The 20,381-nt window shown below is 38.1% G+C and overlaps 1 protein-coding gene across 2 annotated transcripts in view; it reads left to right on the top strand.

Moving 5' to 3' along the window:
• LOC150082405 (uncharacterized) overlaps positions 1–20,381 on the top strand; it is a 267,788-nt gene that overhangs the window by 204,990 nt on the left and 42,417 nt on the right. For both annotated transcript variants that reach the window (XM_090379267.1, XM_090379266.1), the window contains exon 10: positions 14,203–14,267. In XM_090379267.1, coding sequence (XP_090235393.1) covers positions 14,203–14,267 — 65 coding nt within the window. The remainder of the gene's footprint in view (positions 1–14,202; positions 14,268–20,381) is intronic.

Raw genomic sequence — 20,381 nt, 5'->3', positions numbered from 1 at the left:
ATATTTAAAGATTATTGTAATATCATTATTGGAAATTTTAGAAGTTTTTAAAATAAGGAGGCATTTAACCCCTTCGTTGAATTTAAATTTCTGTTTTGTTAATCACACTTGGGGGGTACAAGCCCTCTCTGCTTTATTTCAAATTAATGGAACTGTTATAAGGCTGCATTTTGTGTCCACTGTGGAATCTTTCTTTCTTCAGGTCAATGAGGTATTAAAAACTAAGATGACTTTTATCATCAAATTACATCTGCAGTGTAATAGGACTGAGGTGTCATAGTCTGCATTTGATAAGGACTTGCATGAAATGAAGAAGCATCTTAGCTGATGCACCCACAGAGTCTCTCTCTCTCTCTCTCTCTCACAACATTGATGTGGTTTGGTATTAAAATCGTGTTCTTAGTTTGAATCCCATGTTGGCCCAAAGAAGGGTTCCACAGTGAACCCAAAACATATCCTTAAGAAAGTTTCAGTAATTTGGAGTTCGATACACATGTTTAAAGTGTCATACAGTGTATCTCACAAAAAAAAAAAAGAAAACCTTTCAGAAGCTATTACAAGATACAGCCACGAAAAACTACATTGTTGAGTAAACAGGAATGGCATAAAGTGTATATTTCTGTGGTAATTATTGTTAGCAGTGCATTATAATAAATGTTCCTTCATTCTGCTCCAGAAGTCCAAATAAACGATAATAAAAAAAAAGGCCTTAACAAAAAATAATGAAACAATATGACAATAAGAACTGGAAGCAGTAAGCAACACTGCACAGTAATGTTGTATATTACTGACAGGGGAGGGGGTAGATTAATTACATTCTTTTGAAATTTCCCATAAGTTCGAAAAGGCATCAATTAAGAGCCTGGTCAATTTAGTATTATTGTACTTATTAGTGAGTCTTGAACTTAAGGTGTATGCCCAAGATATGAATTTATAGTAGGAATTGATAAGACAACCGCACATTAATCATGATATTTCTTATATATTATTCTTTTAAAAAAGAAGACTCTAATTTCTTTCCTTCAATCATCTTGAAGGAAAAAACCATCTAAATATAATCATGATCAATATGATTAAAGTCCTTTTCTTTGAAGGCATATACACAGAAAGTAGTTACTTATACAATACTGAAAGTTTAAACAAATCCTATCCAAATCATTAATCTTATATTCTTTTCCCGTTAATGTCATATCTACTTCCCTAAAGTGTACTATGACGTACATATTACAATTGGTAGTATGGATATATGTGCTAAATGTACGAGTAAAATACGAAAAAAGATTGTGCAGTCTGACATGAAGTTTTCTGTCCAGTTTAGACAGGCTTCTAGGACAGCTGTGGGGTTTTTGTCAATGATTATATAGGAATTTTGCCAGCAGAGACAAGGAGATAATTATCTCATTATTAATTCTACTCATCCAATTCAAAACCAACTGATCAACCAACTCCAACAAGCTCTAAACACACTTGAACAGTGGGCCTCTAACAATGGGCCCTTTATAATCCATCTAAATATCAATCTATCTCTTTTGCAACCTACAGATCATATTATTGGATTCATCGAGAGAGAGAGAGAGAGAGATATTCTGCTTTAAACATTACTGTCCTGTACAAATCAACCAGTCATTGACTAGACATCGGTTGTTTGGAATCCCTATAGGAAGATTCACTTGAAACTAATGAGTAAAAGCATAACTTTGTAAGGTGCCTCTCCTCTAGAAATCCTCTATTCTTCCACTACTGTTACTATCAATCACTCTGTGTACCTTTGTCTCAAACTGTTGATGTCAGAAGAACCCTAGTTGATCTCAAGTTTAAAAATAAATTATAAAGTTCTTTCTGGAAATATGATTCGCCAGAAATATTCCAACTGATCAACTTCCATGTACCTCCTAGGCCAACCAGATTTATACAGACTTTCCATATCCAACTATCCAAACAGTGATATTAAGAAATACAGTCCCATGAACAGACTCCTCAATTGCAAATAATCTCACTTTAGATTTTTTGACAGCTCACAAAATATCTTTAATACCATTAAAGTTCTTACACCTTTGCTAGGTGCAATTAATGATATAGTCAAGTTAGTATTTTTTTTTTTTTTTTTTTTGTAAATTTCTGATTTATTCTTATTACATTATTTATTATTGTTTTTGGTAGGTGGTCACAATTCACTGAGTGATCACTGAATTATGACCACCTACCTAATACTTCGTAGGTGCTCCTTTTGCCCTCAGTACGGCAGCTATCTGATGTGATATTGATTCAACAAGATGTCGGAAGCATTTGGGAGGTATGGCCAACCAAGTGGTCAGTAATGCAGGTATGGAGGTGATTGGCATATCCAGACGCCTGATATGCCTTTCCATAGTGTCTCACAAATGCTCTATGGGATTGATATTGGGGGGAGTTTGGAGGCCAATCAACATGCTGGAAGTCAGAACTGTTCCTCAAACCATTCCTGTCAACAAATGCCCGATGGCTTGGGGCATTGTTATCTTGGAAGACACCACCACCATTCGGGAAAAAGTGTAACATAGCAGGGTGTACACAGTCAGCAAGCAGTTGACAATAGCGGAGACCACTGATACGTTGTTCCATATGCATCAGGGGTCCAAGTTCCTGCCAGTGAAGCATGCCCCACACCATACACTGGCCTGCACTTTTTATACCATGCATGATGGATCAAGAGCCCCATATTGTTGATGCCAAATCCGTACACGATCATCCACGGTGTTGAGTAAATAACGTGACTCATCCAACCAGTGCACCTTCTTCCAGTCTTCTAATGTCTAACTTGCATGCTCTTTGCACCGGGCGAGTCTTTTATGCCAAGTAACCCTGGTTTGGGAGAGGATGCCACAGGGGTCATCTGCTGGTATAGCCCATACGCGTGAGCGTGTTACACGTGGTCATGCCAGATGTTGTTACGGGTTGGCCCATGTTGTATTGGGTAGTCAACTCTTCAACAGTGTTGCGTCTGTTCACCTGTACGAGTTGTCGGACCTGGCACTCACCTCTAACATCAACATTTCGCTGATCTTTGCAGTTTTGCCATTGGGTCGTTGTTTGACTATTTTGACACCAGTTCTGGCACACTTTAACTACGGCGGCTCTCAAACACTCCATCAGTTCAACCATTTGGGAAATCGAGGCACCAGCTCATCGAGCACCCACAATCTGTCCTTTGTCACAATCTGATAAATCCTTCCTTTTACCCATCTTGCTCGGAATTTTATTACCTACTGAACCACTGACACCTTATCTATGCTACGTAGGTCAACTAACTCCGCACTCTCGTACTTCAAGTGGTCAACAGGTCACATTCAGTTTTCATAGGGGTGGTCATAATTCAGTGATCACTCAGTGTATATATATTTTTTATTCTGCTACATATGCTATGATTATAAAAAAAAATCGCATTGGATGACGATCCCAATTATTGTTTCTCCAACCATTACTCAACCCAGTTGTTGTAATTATCCTTTTGCTTCAAAGGTGGTACTTGTGTATATGTCTGCTCTGATATTACATGTCAGAGACAGTAATTTAGAATTTCTTCTTTTTCATCTTTTCTGACTTAAAATCTCTCAACATCATTCTCTCAAATTCATTGTTTTCCACACTTCTCTAATTACAACTCTTTGACTTCCTTTTTCAACTTTCTCCAGTCCAACTTTCCAGTGAAGAAATTTTTCTTTCTGATTTTAACTTTCAAGAACTCCAGCTGGCTCCAGTTTTCTAGTCACATGGACCCAGCTAGTCAAGATGCTGAAGCTTTTGTAGTTACCCATGACCTCACACAGTTTTTTAATTATTTACCAGAATACCAGACAATCTTGACTCTACAGCCAACACTTCAGGTGAGCATCAGGTGATTGGCCCTCTAGATACATCAGATCACAAGTTGGTGATGGTCTCTTCTCCAATGAAGCCTTTCTCTCATGGCCATTCTCAGCCTCATTTTTTGCCATTACAAAATTGAGAAATCGGATCTCTGAGATTTCCATTCTTTGTTTCTTTGATTGGATTATTGTTTTAAATCTTCTTTTGACAATATTTGTTTAGATAGTGTCTGAAATTATTATCGTACGAAATCCTTTATTCCACATTCCACCTTAAAATCTCATCCTTTATCTAAACCTTGGTTTTCCAGTAAATGTGCTAAGCCTTAGCAAAACAGCCTTGAGTGTCAGGAATAAGTAAGCATACCAGAAATAAATATTACTACAACTTACGAAACAGTAAAATAAAACTTTATTAAAAATATACATGTAGAAGCCTGGAAAGCAAGGTGTCTGGGGTTTCAGGCCATGCTGTAGGTCATCATGGAACAGATAAATACATGGGCTGTGTTGGGTAACTAAGAGTAAGAATATTTGCATATACACTAATCTTAGGAGCATTGTTGTTAATAAATTTCATGAATTTGAAGTACTGATTAAATCATTGAATGCAGACATTGTAGGAATAGCAGAGATGTGGCATCATCGAGACAATGTTACTGAGTTGATTTGGTGTGATATATAAGCACTGGAAAAACCAAATTGAGAGTAGGAATGTGTTATAGGCCTAATGACTGTGATGAGAATACCAAACAGCTATGCAAAAAAAATACAGAGAAATAGAGTGGACCAGAATCAGAATGTATTATAATGAGAGATTTTTTAACTTTCCAGATATTGACTGAAATTTGTGGGTTGGTTACTCACACACTAGCAAGACTTTTGTAATTTCTTGGGTGACTGTTTTCTACAACAGCATGTTCAGGAGGCAACTAGAGGGAGTAATACTCTTGATCAGCAGTGATTCTACATGCATTAAGAACCTGCAGGTAAATGACCAACTGGATGGCAGTGATCACAGTGTACTAATTTGGAATTTAATTAAATACATAACTACTGTCAAGAGTAAAGGGAAAGGCTTTTGCTTTCTTAAGAGTGACTACAGAGGTCTCAGACAATTTTTAAATTGTGTGTGATGGAACCAACTGATGATATTAACAGAAAATTCTAAATGGGAAGTATTCAGGGAAGTAATCAAAGAAGGCTTTTCATACCAACAAAGAAATACTGTTCAAGACTTAGACCGAAGTGGATGTCAGGTGGACTTTTGAGACACGTTGCGTTGAAAAGTGCATGGGATGCATATAAATTTTCAGGTGATACAAAAGCCTATAGCAGATATAAATTAGTCTGTAATCAAGTCACAATGGAGGTAAGGCAATCTAAGGCAGATTACGAGAAGTCTCTGGCTGATTACGAGAAATCCTTGGCAAAGAATACAAAGAAAAACAACAAAGACTTCTTTACTTATGCAAACTCTAGAAGGAAGGGATGAATCAGATTGGTCCACTTGATGTTGGTGGTTTGACTGTTGTTGATCCTACTCAGATAGCTGACAAACTGAATGAGTGTTTTGCGTCTCCATTCACACGTGAGGAATTCTGTAAGCAAGGGGACAGAAGTTTACTAAACTCTAACAGGGAGTGAAATGATTTTGTAATAATGGAGAGCAAAGTGGAGAAGAAATTGTTGAAGTTAAACATAAAAAGGCACCTGGGGCAGATGGAATCTATCCAGTTATATTGAAGGAGGCAGCAAGGGAAGTTAGAAAACCCTTAGTCATAATTATGAGAGCATCCGTAGATTCAGGGAGGTCCCCAGGAACTGTAGATGTGCAAATGCATCCCAAAGTTGGTTCAGAGAGGGATGCAAATAATTGTAGACCTGTTAGTTTAACTTCTGTTCTGGGAAAAATAATGGAGCCACTGGTTAAAGAGTGATGCAGGATCACCTAGACAAGACTGCAGTAATAGTTCAGACACAGCATGGGTTTGTTAAGGGGAAGTCTTGTCTGACCAATTTAATTGGATACAAATTCCTCAGTAGCTTCTCTCCATTTATTCAGTTCACCTCGAAGGTGGAAGTAGAGGTACCATCCCTTTCCTTGATGTGTTAGTACATAGGGAAGGCCCTAGAGTGAAAACCAGTGTGTATAGGAAACCCATGTGCTGGGGCCAATATACACATTACAATACAGCACAAGCCAGCCATCGCGAGAACAGCATCATTAGGACATTGTTGGATAGGGCTGGGTCCCATTCCAGCACCTCCGAGGATAGAAAAGAAGAAATTAAATGCGTCACAGCAGATCTCAGAAAGTGCAGCTACCCCCAGAGGATCATAGATAAATGTATCCGAAAAGTGGGGCACGGACGTAGAGAGCCATTTACACCCGTTGCCACCACATACATTCCCTACTATTTGGGCCTAACTGAGCATATAACTCAGGTGTTGCGCGATTGCTAGACATGCTGTGTTCAGCTACCAGGGTGGAGGTTGCACACAGTTGTCACAGGTTAAGGACCCTGTACCTATGGAATGTGTAATTGGGGTTGTATATGAGATAAGATGCCCAGATTGCGGGGAATGTTAAGTTGGTAAAACAAAGTGTCGGTTTAAAGATCGCATGGGGGGCATATCAGCGTGATAAAAACCGCAGATTATGTGAGGTCTGCTGCACCAGAGCATTTTTGGGAGGAGCACCAACAAATCTCTCTTGACGAAGCTGTTATCATCGACTGGGCACACAGATTTTGGGACCACAAGTGGCTCGAGAACTTGCAAATTTGCTCCTCTGAGAGCGACACTATTGATTGAGGGGAATCTGCATTCATCTCCTCTTCGAAGCTCTGATTCTTGGACGGGATGAACTGTTCCACCTGACATGCTCTGGAGCCATTCCCGGTTTCAGTGTGCATGGGGAGAATACTGCCCATGCTCCTGTAGAAACACATGCTGTGAACCACGAGCCTGCTGATATTTAAGGATGTGCTGTATGATAAGCTTAACTGTTGAAAAAAAGGAGGCCGACGCCTCTGAAAGCTTCGGTATTTTATTGCTTTTATTGGTGTTCTATTGCTTTTATCCGGTTTTTTATCTAGATTGTTTTATTTTATTTTATTGTATTTTAAAATTTTATATTTTTATTGTACACACAGTTATCTTATTTTATCAGTTTTATCCGGTGTAATTATATTAGTCATTCAATTTATTTCATTTCATTATTATCTTAGTACAACACAACTCTAATTTATGTATTAAGATAGCATAGCTTAATTTTCAGCACTCACCTCTTGAATGATCCATGTGGATGTAATGTGATTACAGAATTTTTACATTTTTATTCACATCATCCTTTATACATTAAAGAAGCAGTTCTTTTTAACCAGATTCACAGTGCCATTAAATATAGCTATACTAACATTTAGGTTAGTACAAAAGCATCATTTTAATGTAGCCCACCCACCGAAGAGAAGCCAACAAGCTTTGAAACGGTGTCATCTGGGTGGTTGTATCTGCTGAGAATAAATAACAGTAGTCTTCTCCACTGGTGAAGTGTTATTTATTCGAGGTAGTACAATACCATGGCAACACATTGTGCAGCATTCAAAATATGAGATATAACCAAAACGTTTTGATGCCAGTTTAATTAATTAATTAATTAATCTAACTACTTTGGTAGATGGCTACATTAAAATGATGCTTTTGCACTAACCTAGATGTTAGTCGTTCTACCTCGTAGCATGAGGCCTTTGCCCTTAAATATTTTATATAGTTATACACGATGATTTATCTGTTGAACTAAAATACCTTTTGGAAAAATTCATAGCTAGATAATATCCATTACAGTTAATAAAAGAGACCATTTCTAGAGTTGGCAACAGAATTAATAGCCCACATCACAGTAACAAACATCATGATAAAGAACAAGGAACTCAAATTTCCTCCCTTATCACAGACAATACGCGAAACAACTCTGACAGATTTTTACAAACATAACCATAATTTTTTCATCATACAATAAATTGGGCTCCAAATTTAAATAATATAGAACAACGCACAAATACACCACGCAGGATTACAATAATATCATATATTTTAATTCGATGCCAGTGAGACTGTAAGGCCTGTTACATTGGGAGTACAACAAAATTTGGTACAGGTCGATGCTCACTTATCCGGCCACCGGTAATCCGGTTCCACCACTATTTCGGACATAATTTCAAATTTCCTGGGTTGGTGCACCGACCTGCCGTACTGTTTTGGCTGCAGCATCAGCTGTTGGCGCAAACTCGTAAACACTGGCAAGCCATTCCCACTTGTTTTTCTACATTTATTATTATAACTTGCTCACATTTAGACCCAGCCATGGTTCCAGTGCATAAAGGAAGTGCCTCTTGTGGTGTAAAGCGCAAACACCATACATTGTCCATGACAGATAAGGTTGAACTTCTGAAAAAACTCGACAGCAGTGTGTCTGTGAGAAGTTTAACTCTGCTTAATTATAAATTCCTGAAATTTCTCTCAGTTCCTCTTATTTTAGTAATTTTCTTTTAGCCATTCCTTTTTAGATTTTTTTTTTTTTTTTTTTTTTTTTCTTACAACACACTTGTACAAGCTTGCAGAAAAACACAACACAATATGATGAATAATACAGTGCACCAACAAACTTGTTTTCACAAAATCTCTAACAATACTGACAAACTTATTGCGACGTTTGAGAGTTTATTTTATCGCAATTAGTTTTATTGCAGCACATGCAATAAACTAATCACAAACGACCTTCATACGTATGTGGCCGACACGGCTTCTCAAGAAATAAAGTAACCTAGTGGGCCACATATGCAACATAAAAAAATACTTTTTTTTTTTTTTTCTTTTATATATTTTAAGCAAAAAAAATTACAACACTGACATTACAATATTTATTTTAGAATTACTGATCAAATAATTTGCTAAATAATTTTTGGACCCCGGGGAATTGTTTTCTTAAACTAGCTTGGCAGTCAACATGTTAAAGGTAGGATGAGGTGGTTAGCTGTTGGGTAAACTGTATGTGCTAAAATAACCACGGTGATACGGCACCCCACAGGCCCAACTCTGCCGGATTAGTGACGGCCTACCTGTACTTCTAAAATCTCTAATACGCACGCATATTATCATTTTAATAGTTTTAAATCTAACCTATCTAATACAGAGTTTACACAACATGTCCATTCCTGCAGTCATAACCCACTAATAGATTCAGCTATCACAATAATTAAATTAGTCTAATCACATAATTCTCCAAAATGAAGCGCTGGTTATTGAATGGTTTTGGTGACATGCATCATTTAACGTACCAAACACAAAACTCCCAATTAGCCTCCCCTATTCGGAATTTAACACGCATAAAGTTTCCACGTGCACTGAATTGCATTTTGGAAATCGACTTTTCTTCTTTTTAAACCATTCGCATTTTCTCTTCACACAATGCTAACTGAGGACGTAAATCGAAAGTTGTTCATGCGCAACTATTGGCTTGTTTATTAATATTAATCCATTCAGAACTATTCCCATCTTAATGGTTTTAATTGACAACTGTGAAATGGAATGTACATTCCCTCCTTCTTGTGCATATTTTAATGGTTTTAATTAATTATTTTAAATCCTTAATGAAATTACAAATTGCACTTGTGTTTATAGCTGTGGATATGTACAAATAAGGGTCTTATTCACATTAATCATATGTCCTCTATAATCACATCTAAGTGGATCATTCACTGCTGAAAATTAAGCTATGCTATCTTAATACATTAGTCATTATACCACAGCACATAAGGAAGTTCCTAAAACTTGTGATTAACTCTAATTTATTTAATAACAGTTGGTGTAGGATTGTACAGTTATTGTGAATATGGATAGTCACTGGAAAAATTTTGTAAAACTCAACCAGTTCTCTTGACATTTCTAAAGCCAAACATAATTTGATTGTGTTTGGCATGAAGACTACTAAACAAGCTTCCATATTATGGATTGCGAACCGTTTTTTGCAGTTTGATATCTGTTTTTCTCTGTGATCACTCGCTGCCAGTGATAGTGGATGGCTCTGCCTTCTAACTTCTCTGCTAATGCTCTCCAAGGTTCTTTGTCACTCTTTTTCCTCTTGTGTATCAATGACCTTTTTCCATTGATTGTAAATCCTGAATGTATTCATAGTTTTGCTGAGGTAGCACATTCCATTCCATTCCATTTTCCAGTTTGAGAGACCTTGCCCTGCATGTACAGCTTCCATCATCAGTTCCTTAAATGCTGATCTCTAGGCAATTCTCCAATGGGACAAAAACAGCTTAGTTAATATTAATCCTTCTAAAACTCAATCCTGTCTTATATCTCGCAAAAAGAGTCTATTCTCCTGAGCTCCTCTTCAATGACACTCAGGTAGTGGTGGCGGTGGTAGTAGGAGGTTCCTTGAATTTATTTAAGCTATCAGCTCCCACAACGACTGATGGAAGTTTGTTCCAGTAATCAACCACCCACCCACTGGCTAAAGGCAAATTCCGCACATCTATTCTACAACTGTCTTTCCTCAGTTTGAATTTATGCTCCCTCAGGTGTGTGATCTGAGCAAGAGAAAAATCCCATCAGCATTGAGCTTGCTCAAACCATTCAAGGCCTTATACGCTACGCCTCAGTCAGGTCACCTCGCAGGTGCCTAGAAAGGCCTAAGTTCTGCAGTTTGCAGAACTTAGGCCTTTCTTGGTAAGAGCAACCCTTTGTTCCCCTCACCAACCTTGTTGCCCTTCTCTGTTCTCATTCCAGCAGCTATACATCCGTCCTAAAATAAGATCTCCAGACCTGTATGCAGTATTCAAGGTGTGGCCTGACTATTGCCTTATACAAATGGATAATCACCTCCTTATCGCTGCTAGCAAAGTTCCTGTCTATCATTGACAAGACCCCATGAGCTGCTCTGGCAGCCTGTCTGCACTGATCAGAAAACTTCATAGCTGACTGCACAATTTCCCCCAGGTCTTTTTTATTCTCCACTACCCTGAGTGTAGTACCACACAGTTGGTACATTACTCTGGTTACTGCTACCTAGGGCTTACAATACCGGTATTTTTAATTTATGAAACTGGGATACTGGTATTAATACCAGTATTCCAAAAACAGAAGTTTTTCTCAATAAATTTTGATGACAGTTAGGTGAAATAAAGTGAGGAAATAACAAGTACTGTAATTACTTGAATTTAAATTTTAATAAAAATTTATTGCAATAATAAATATTCTGGAAAAAATCATTAAAAAGGCAGTTATTCTAAAAACAAAAAATACATATTGTTACTGCAAAATTTAGTTGTGTTTAAGCATCCACACTACCTGTCCAAGGCGCCTCCATAGCCAGGTGTGAAGGGGCAGCAGTGCGTAGCACACACTTCTTGATTAGCCCGGAGTTCGAGCCCATCACCACCAAATACAGAGGATGCGGAAAGGTCAGGGAATGACCACCGCATATCCCGGAGCAATATGGCCTTAGTTGCTAATGCTCCTAAAAACCAAATAACAAACAAACAATCTACCTGTCTGAATAAAGTGAGCTGTTAAGAAACATAAGCAATCAATAGTACAATCATTTAAAATGGGTCTAATTTTGATACATATTTGATTAGCGGCAGAAAACGCCCTTTTGGATTCTATTCTGGTACTATTGTACTGAGTCCATATTTTCTAGGCTTTGAACTTATTTAGAAAAAATAGTTAAAAGTATTTCATTAATTTCCGACTCAAGTTCATCTTTTAAAATCTCATTGAAGTCAGGCAATTTCTTATTTTGGAAAGAATTTGTGCAACACTGATGTTCTGTTCCATGTTGGTCTTCCATGGTTGAATTATGTTCATCATTTTCTGCAAAGTATAATTTTCACCATAGTATCTTTACTGAGTCTTGGAGAGAGCAAAGAGTGTAGTAAGGAATTCTTCACATATATAAATGCAAAGAAGAGGACAGATCAGATCGGATGCATATGTAATTGCGTGGGATAGTATTAGATACCCCAACTGATATTGCAGACGAACAGTTACTTTACGTCGATATTTACAGAAGAAAAACCTTTCACGTCAATGAGATTATGGGAGTGAAGTTGAAAAAAATGTAATTAATGATGTTGAAATTTCACATGTTGATTTAATGAGAAAACTTTTGGGTCCACAGGCAAGTAATGCTCCTAATGTTGATGGCATATACTCTATAATCTTAAAGAAGGCAGAAAGTGAGTGCATTGAACCTTTGAGGCTAGTTATATGAGCATCATTGGACTCAGGAGAGATTCTGTTGGATTGGTGGAAATTGGAACATAACGGTTCTAGGTGTGTAACAGGAAGTTACTGACCGGCCAGTCTAACTTCAGTAGTAGGGAAAATCATGGAGGCATTGATCAAGGGTGGAATTCAGGATCATTTAGATGGAAATGGAATTCTGTAGGATACACAGCATGGTTTTGTAAAGGGAAAATAATGTTTAGCAAATCTATTTAGCCATTTTGACAGGTCACTCGTGAGCTGAATTTAGAGAATAATTTCAACATTTATTTAGATATCAGCAAAGCATTTGACTCAGTCCCACATGAGCGGTTATTTTATAAGTTTTAACGGGCTGGAATCATAGGGAAAATCCTTAGATGGATAGCACGATGGCTTGAGGGCACCAGGCAGGGGGTTGTGATAAATGATTATTCATCAGATTGGGTTAATGTAAGAAGCGGGGACCACTGTTGTTTTTGATTATCTTAAATGACATCTGTGAAGGGATATAGGGTGTGATGTCTAAACTTGCATATGATGTAAAGATCAGTAGTAGTAGGATCAGTAGTAGTAGTACTAGTGGTGGCATGTGATGCAAGAAAGCAAGTGTATGAGCTTATGCAGCATCAGCCAAAAAAAAAGTAGAGTAGTTAATGATCGCCGCCAAGCAGAGCTTCTTCAGAGTGACCTAGATAGACTTCCAGGATGGTCAGAAAAGTGGCAGCTATATGCTTTAATTCAGCAAAGTGCAACCTGGGGAACAGCAACCTCAAAATAACTTATACACTTGGTGGAGTTGAACTAAAGTCAGTAGTGGAGTAACAGGACTTGGGAGTTACGATACGGTCAGACATGAAGTTGTCTGAGAATTGTGGACAGGTTGCAATGTTGCATAGTGTATTATCGATGATTTATCGAACATTTGCTAGTAGAGATAAGGACGTCATAATCACATAAATGTGATTTTATAACCTTTATGCGATTAAATTATAAACTTTTTTAAAATTAGTACTGAAAAACTGGTATTTTTGTATCAATATCGGTATTGTAAGCCCTACTGCTACCCATATACAGTACTTTGCATTTGTCAATGTTAAACATCAGTTTCCACCTCTCAGTCCATCTGCCGAATTCTTCAAGATCCTGTTGCAGTAGCATACTGTCATTAACACCCCTGCTAACCTTTGTATCAATGACCAATAGGTATTTCACTTTTGACTTCTATAAGCTTTTTTGTTTTTAGGGAGGTGATTATGTTTCCCTCTGCTAATGATGCTCTTTCATTACAGAGCCATATTGATCACATCATCTTTCATGTTCAGCAATAATGGAAGTTATAAAAGTGAAGTTTGCAGAAATCAGAGTGCTTCATATTGTTCTATGAAAGTGGCAGGCTGGTGAAAACTGTTTCTGCTTATGTTTAGCTTTGCTGTTGGCATCTGAAATGTTACTTGGTGTTTATGTTGCAAGAATTCATGGACTTTGTCAATGTTTTCATCTGAACATGCAGTGTAAGCAGGGGTGTCTTCACATGAGATCATGATGAACACTCACTTCCGTCATGAAAATGACCATACAACTCAGAAACACGAGAATGTGAAAAGGCTTCATCATTTTAAGCTTCTTGCAAAACAATTAATTTAATATTTAATTTTCTCCTCTGTCCCTGAACAATATCAGGCTAATACTGATCAAACAAGTCACCACAGAGTCATCAGTGAGAAACCATGCTGCATGTTCCGTGACAGGAATGAATGCAACAGGAATTTGAATGGAGGTAATAAATTAACTCTGCTTCATATATGTATATATAAAAAAGATAAAAGAATGTAAATAACTGAGTAACTAATGATTTAAAAAAAAAAAAAAAGTGTGGAACTTTTGGGATATACCTTATAGGAAGTAGACTAAACATTGCTTGAAGAAAAGGAGTTTAATAGGTAATTTAGTTACATTTAGTGTTCACCAGTTTTGCAAATAATTTAAAGTAATAAGGCATATAATTTACATTACTTGGCTTAATTCTTTCAGTATTACAAATTAATAACTTTTTTATTTATTTTTATTTTCTCAGACAATTGTCTTTGCTGAAACAAAAAGAAGAGTGGATGATCTTACTAGGCGGATGAGGCGAGATGGGTAAGTTTAATTTTTCAGCAGCTGCCAGAGACGAAAGAGCAACAAGTTGAACATTAAATTTTGTTTAACACTTTTGCTGCTGGCTTTTCTTTTTTGACCCAAGATTAAAAAACTACAGGATTGAGTCAATCTGGAAAGGCACAGAATCAGTTTTGAAAAGGAGAGAAATGTTTTTGGGCTTTCTTTTCATTTACTGGAATAATCCCCGCCCATGGAAGGTTTCTCGGCAAAAATATCTGCTTTTTCTTCTCTCAAATTAGAAGAAAAAGTTCTAAAAGTAGGGTGGTTTTCCTTCCAAGTGACATTAAAAATCCAAAGCCAAATATTTGCATGGGGAAGCATGAACACGTTAAAACCGTGAGGGACCCCACTTATGATCCCAGCCCATTCCGAAGAGTAACTGTTAATTATAACCTTTTGCCAACTGTCTTGTAGCCATTGACATAGAAGACTTAAATGTTTTGCAGAACCACAGTTGGATGTTTTTGTGTTTTGCTGGGGAGGAGGGTTGAAAATAATGAACAATAGGCTTCATTGTAAGTCTATTTTGTCAGCTGGCTGGGCCCCATATAGCTGCATTTTCTGCATGTATTATAGTTACCAAACCACCTTCCAGTTTGAGAAACCTTGCCCTGCACAAACAGCTTCAACTTCTTGAATATCCACTACCAGTTCCCTGAATGTTGATTTCAGTCCTAAAATTCAGTCCTGTCTTATAGCTCGCAAAAAAGGATTCTTCTCTCCTATCCTTATCTTCAATGACACTTAGATTTCTAGACAAGATTACATGTATTAGGGATTACCCTGACTTCTAATCTTTGTTGGCATAAGTACATCACAAATATTGCTTCCTCTGCATCTAAAAAAAATTGGATTTCTCTTTTGCTTTCAGTGTTACTTTTCTTCCAGCCAGCTACTCACTCTGAATAGCCGTTTAAAGTTTGAATTAATGAACCATCTCTAACAATCTCTCCACCTCTGGGCCCCGGGTGCCAAGCAGTTGTGAGAAAGTGTTTTCTCTGTGAGTAAAGTGCAATTATCAAAAGCGATTTATAGTTCTTTTAAGTTCCTATACTTAAGAAATATATTTATTTAATAACAGCTACTGTTACAAAAGTACCTGTACAGAGCAAGCAAGAAAAATCATCTTTCTTTATTTTTTCTTTCTTCTATTACTAACACTTACTACTTTACGCTTGGTCACACTAGGCACTGCTCCTGCATCCCCATGGCGGGGTCGGAAATCTTGGCAGAACAGATTATCTGCCAAGGGCTAAAAGGAGCATATATGGAACAAAATGTGTTTCCGCCTCTAGAGCCGACAAGCTCTCAGCCTGAGTTAGACTTGGAACATGACACATCGCAACCCAAGAGGTTGAAAACCACTTCCTCAGCTACAGATTTTCTTGCATTCCTCATAATGCACTCTCTTGCAGATCAGTCTCTTTTGTCTCCGTAAACTTTGCTGGAATTCCAGTAAAAGTTTCTCCCCATGCAACCCTAAATACTTCTAAGCGTAATATGCCAGTATTGTGCAAAAATATCAGTCAGTAGCCACCCAAACTGATGTTATAATCCCTTCAAACACTTCAATCTCTGACTGGGCTTGGGCTGTTCTCTCGCAGCAAAAGCCCAATATCCCTAAGCATTTGAACCAGGCAAGTAATACTGCACTTACGATACCAGCTACATCTCCTTCTCCACCCCCAGTGATTGCTTCTACATCGAATAATCGAAGCTCACATTTAAAAAAGAACATTCAAGAAACATCTATGGATACAATTGACTCGTCCAGACAGGAAGAACCGATCTTAGAATTATATGTGGAAGAAGATATGACACTAGTTGGCCATTCTTCTCCAAAAAAAGACAAACCAAAGCCTGAATGCCATAAGCCAGCCACATTAAAAACAGTCAGATACAGCTTCTTCAACTAAACACCAGTAATGCCTTACATTCTACAATGGAATTGTAGAGGATATCGTAGCAACCTTACTGATATTCAAGTCTTAATTAGCCGCTACTCTCCAGTTGGTTTCTGTCTACAAGAAACCTACCTAACGTCTCATATTTCTACCAACATAAAGAACTATTCTATCTATCGACAAGATTGTAATACTTCAAATTCGGTCCGTGGGGGCGTGGCCATTTTGGTCGGTACAAAGATCCCAACCAAACAAATTGTTTTGCAAACTGATATTGAAGTTGTTGCCGTACGTTTGATAGCCCAGATGCGTTAACACTAGTATCAGTCTATCTCCCACCAAGTCATAGCTTCTCTTACCACGATCTTGAAAATCTTCTAATGCAGTTACCTTCCACTGTCTGTCTCTTGGGGGATTTCAATGGCCACCACCCCTTATGGGGATCGACTAAATTAGATAGACATGGCCGACTAATTGAAACCTTTCTGGAGAAGCAAACCCTTACTGTTCTTAATACTGGTGCACCCACTCACATACAGTTACCAACTGGAACAAACTTCTGCAATCGATCTATCAGTATGCTCCCCAATTCTGTTTCCAATCATGGAATGGTCCACTCTGGATGATCCCATACCATTTTCAATCATTTGCGAACTGCTCACTACCCAACTACTATTATCACAACCCTGTAGGAAATGGAAATTCTCACAAGCCAACTGGGTCAAATTTCAATCCGCTATCAGTCTGGATGAGAAATTTATACAATTGCAGCCGATAGATGAAGCCACAGATTATATTACATCACACCTATTATCTGCAGCTAAATGCTCAATTCCATTGTCGAATCCTCCTTTCCGATGGCCATAATTATTGGTGGAATGAAGATTGCACAAAAACAAAGAAGCTAAAAAATAAAGTGTGGAATTCTTTTTGTAGATCTCCAACTACGGTTAATCTTATTAACTATAAGACGCTAAGGGCAAAAGCATGTCTCACACAAAGACAAGCCAAAAAGAATTCCTGGATTCGGTTTGCCTCCACCGTAAACAAAAATACTAATTCCAGGTTAATATGGAAGAAAATTAGGCAGATTTCTGGCAAATTTCTGACCACCTCTTCCCCAATTCTTTCATGGAATGGACAAGAGCTCTCTGCTCCTGAGGATATTCCAAATGCCTTGGGCAAAATTTTTGCCCAAGTTTCAGCGGCATCAACTTACTCTCTGGATTTCTAGAAAATGAAGACCATGTTTGAACGCCGATCTATCAACTTTCAAACCTCTGTACTCCTTCCATATAATCAGCCACTTCAATATTCTGAACTACTACATGCTATCAGAACAACATGTAATAGTGCCTTTGGGCCAGACGGAATATATTATACCATGTTACAACATCTTGAAGAAAAAAATTGAAAAATACTGCTGGTCTTCTATAACCGAATCTTTCTTGAAAACCTTTACCCCACCTCTTGGCACCATACCACAGTTCTGGCCTTTTTGAAACCTTGAAAAGATCCTACCAGTCCGTACAGTTACAGACCAATTTCCCTCTCCAGTTGCCTTGGCAAGTTACTTGAAAAAATAATCCATAATCGACTTGTTTGGATCATAGAAACACCATCTTCTGAGTAATAATCAGCATGGATTTCACCAGAACAGATCCTCCTTAGATCTCATGATCAAAGCTGAGTCTGCAATTCATAATGCTTTTGTTAAAAATGAACATCTTGTTATGGTTTCCATAGAGAAGGCATTTGACACTACCTGGCATCATGGCATTCTCAGTGACCTCCATGCTCTTGGTCTATGAGGAACTTCCTCCAGAATCGTTCGATACCACAACTTGCTTTGTATGACATTTTTACAGGAAGGAATACCACAAGGATCTGTACTGAGTGCAACCCTTTTTGCCCTTAGAATTGATTCTGTCACAAAAGAATTCCCAAATACTGTTCAGGCTACCTTTACCCTGACGATCTCTCTATTTCTTGCCATTCTCAGAACATGAGATCCATTGAACGGCAATTGCAGATATCTCTGAATAAAGTTCAAAGGTGGGCAATGTGCAATGGCTATCGTCTGCCACAGCAGAAAACCGTTGCAATTCACTTTTGCAATCAACATAAATTGCATACAGATCCTGAACTTTGGATGTCAAACTCTACCATTCCAGTGACTGACAAGGATAGATTCTTGGGATTAATCCTTGACAGGAAGTTAAACTTCTTTGAACACATTAAATTTGTACGTACTACTTGCCTCAAAAAGCTGAATATACTAAAAGCTTTATCTGCCCTGTCTTGGGGAGCAGACCATACATCTTTGCTGCTCCTATATAAAGTATTGATCAGATCCCGTTTGGATTATGGTGTTCCAAACTATGATTCTGCCTGAAAGAGTACACTCCGCTGGCTGGAACCTGTACAGCATAGTGCATTGAGGATTGCCCTTTGTGCATTCAGGACATCTCCTACCCATAGTTTATATATTGAAGCTCATGAGCCCCCTCTTTGCCTCCGCAAGAAAACTCTACTTCTTAAGTATGCAGCCCAAATACAAAGTTGCTGTCAACATCCTATTGAGCCATACCTCTTCAATCCACCGCTGCAAAACCTCTATAGAAATAAACCCAGTAAAATAAGACCAGCAGGTTTATGCCTTATTGAATTAATGCAGAGTTGGAATGTTCCTATTTTCAACAGGCAACAATTAATGAATTACTCCCAACTGCCTTGGACTCCTCCTCCTCCTCCTCAGTTATCTTTTGATACTTATCTTCATAAGTGGGGAAAGAATCATCTACCGACACTCAATGTGAAACAACTCCATGCAAGCTATATTCAGAAATGCACTGAGTTTTTGCCAATATATACTGATGGCTCCAAATCACATTCAGCCGTTGGAGCAGCATTCCCTCTACTATCATTTTGGCTGCCCTTTCACCTGAATAGCAGCTTCTCTGCAGAACTTCGTGCAATAAAATTAGCTTTAGACAACCTGAATCTCTGCCCATCTCTAAAATACGATCTATACACGGACTCCCTCGGCTCAGTTATAGCAATGCAAAACTCTTCCTTCAAGGTTTGCCCTGTGTTAAATCAAATTAGAAGACTCCTATTAGAAATTTAAGAATGTCATCAATCGTTGACCTTTTGCTGGATCCCAGCACATTTGGGGATAAAGGGGAATGGACTTGCTGATCGAACTGCTAAAAATCCATCAACTTTTGATTTAACCTCAGTTCCAGTCTCTGACTACAGTCATACCATACAAACAGCATGTCTTGCGCAGTGGAAAGGGCTATGACACACCCAAACCAATAATAAACTCTACCAGTTGAAACACGATCCAAAGCGTTGGCACTCTAGCACCAAAACGGTGTGAAGAGAAGAAGTGGTACAGATGGAGGCGAGTCAGGTATGTATGTCCGATTCGTGTGCACGGCCACGAATCGGGCATACATACCTGACTCGCCTCCATCTACTCACAGGCGAAGGTCCTCCTCAGTGTCCATACTGTTCAGAAAATTTAACAGTCAAACATATTCTGATTGACTGCCCTCACTATCAAGAGGACAGAACATCTGTCCTGTTTTCCCTGAGAAATCTACAAGAACCAATGACATTACAACATATTATTGGAGATAATGCAAACACCAACGAGTTTTTCTCTTACCTGAAAATAATTGGTCTATATGATAAATTCTAAAATATCTCTGTAAACAAACCAAGTGGTTATGCCTAAATTTTGTGTTTAGCATTTTTCTGTGAATAGGTGCATTATAGCCACAGCAGCTTATGTGCCGTTAAACCCCCATAACACACACACACTCCACCTCTGTCTCATGGATATTCTGTTTCTGGTGCATGCCTTTTCTATAGATACTTCCATGGACACTGTTCTTCTGAATTGGCTTCTATAATTCCCGCTTTCTCTCTCTCTCTCTCTCTCTCTCTCTCTCTCTCTCTCTCAAAATAAAATTTATTTTGGCAGCTGGCTTGGTCCCATGTAGCTGCATTATCTACATAAAATCAAACCTCATATATTTGAAAAATTGGTAATATCATAACTATATAATGTGTGCATGTGCACAATCTACTAAATCTATTTGTCCAGAGGTAAATACTTACGTGCACATGTACATTACAGATTTTCATTTGCGTGCTATGATGTTAGCCTTATGTCGGC

This window comes from Mastigoproctus giganteus, chromosome 8 (assembly GCF_048544385.1).
Source record: "Mastigoproctus giganteus isolate SK-2022 chromosome 8, ASM4854438v1, whole genome shotgun sequence".
Lineage (NCBI taxonomy): Eukaryota > Metazoa > Arthropoda > Arachnida > Uropygi > Thelyphonidae > Mastigoproctus > Mastigoproctus giganteus.
The sequence above is the reverse complement of the archived record's forward strand: the minus strand, read 5'-3'. Positions and strand labels throughout refer to the sequence as shown.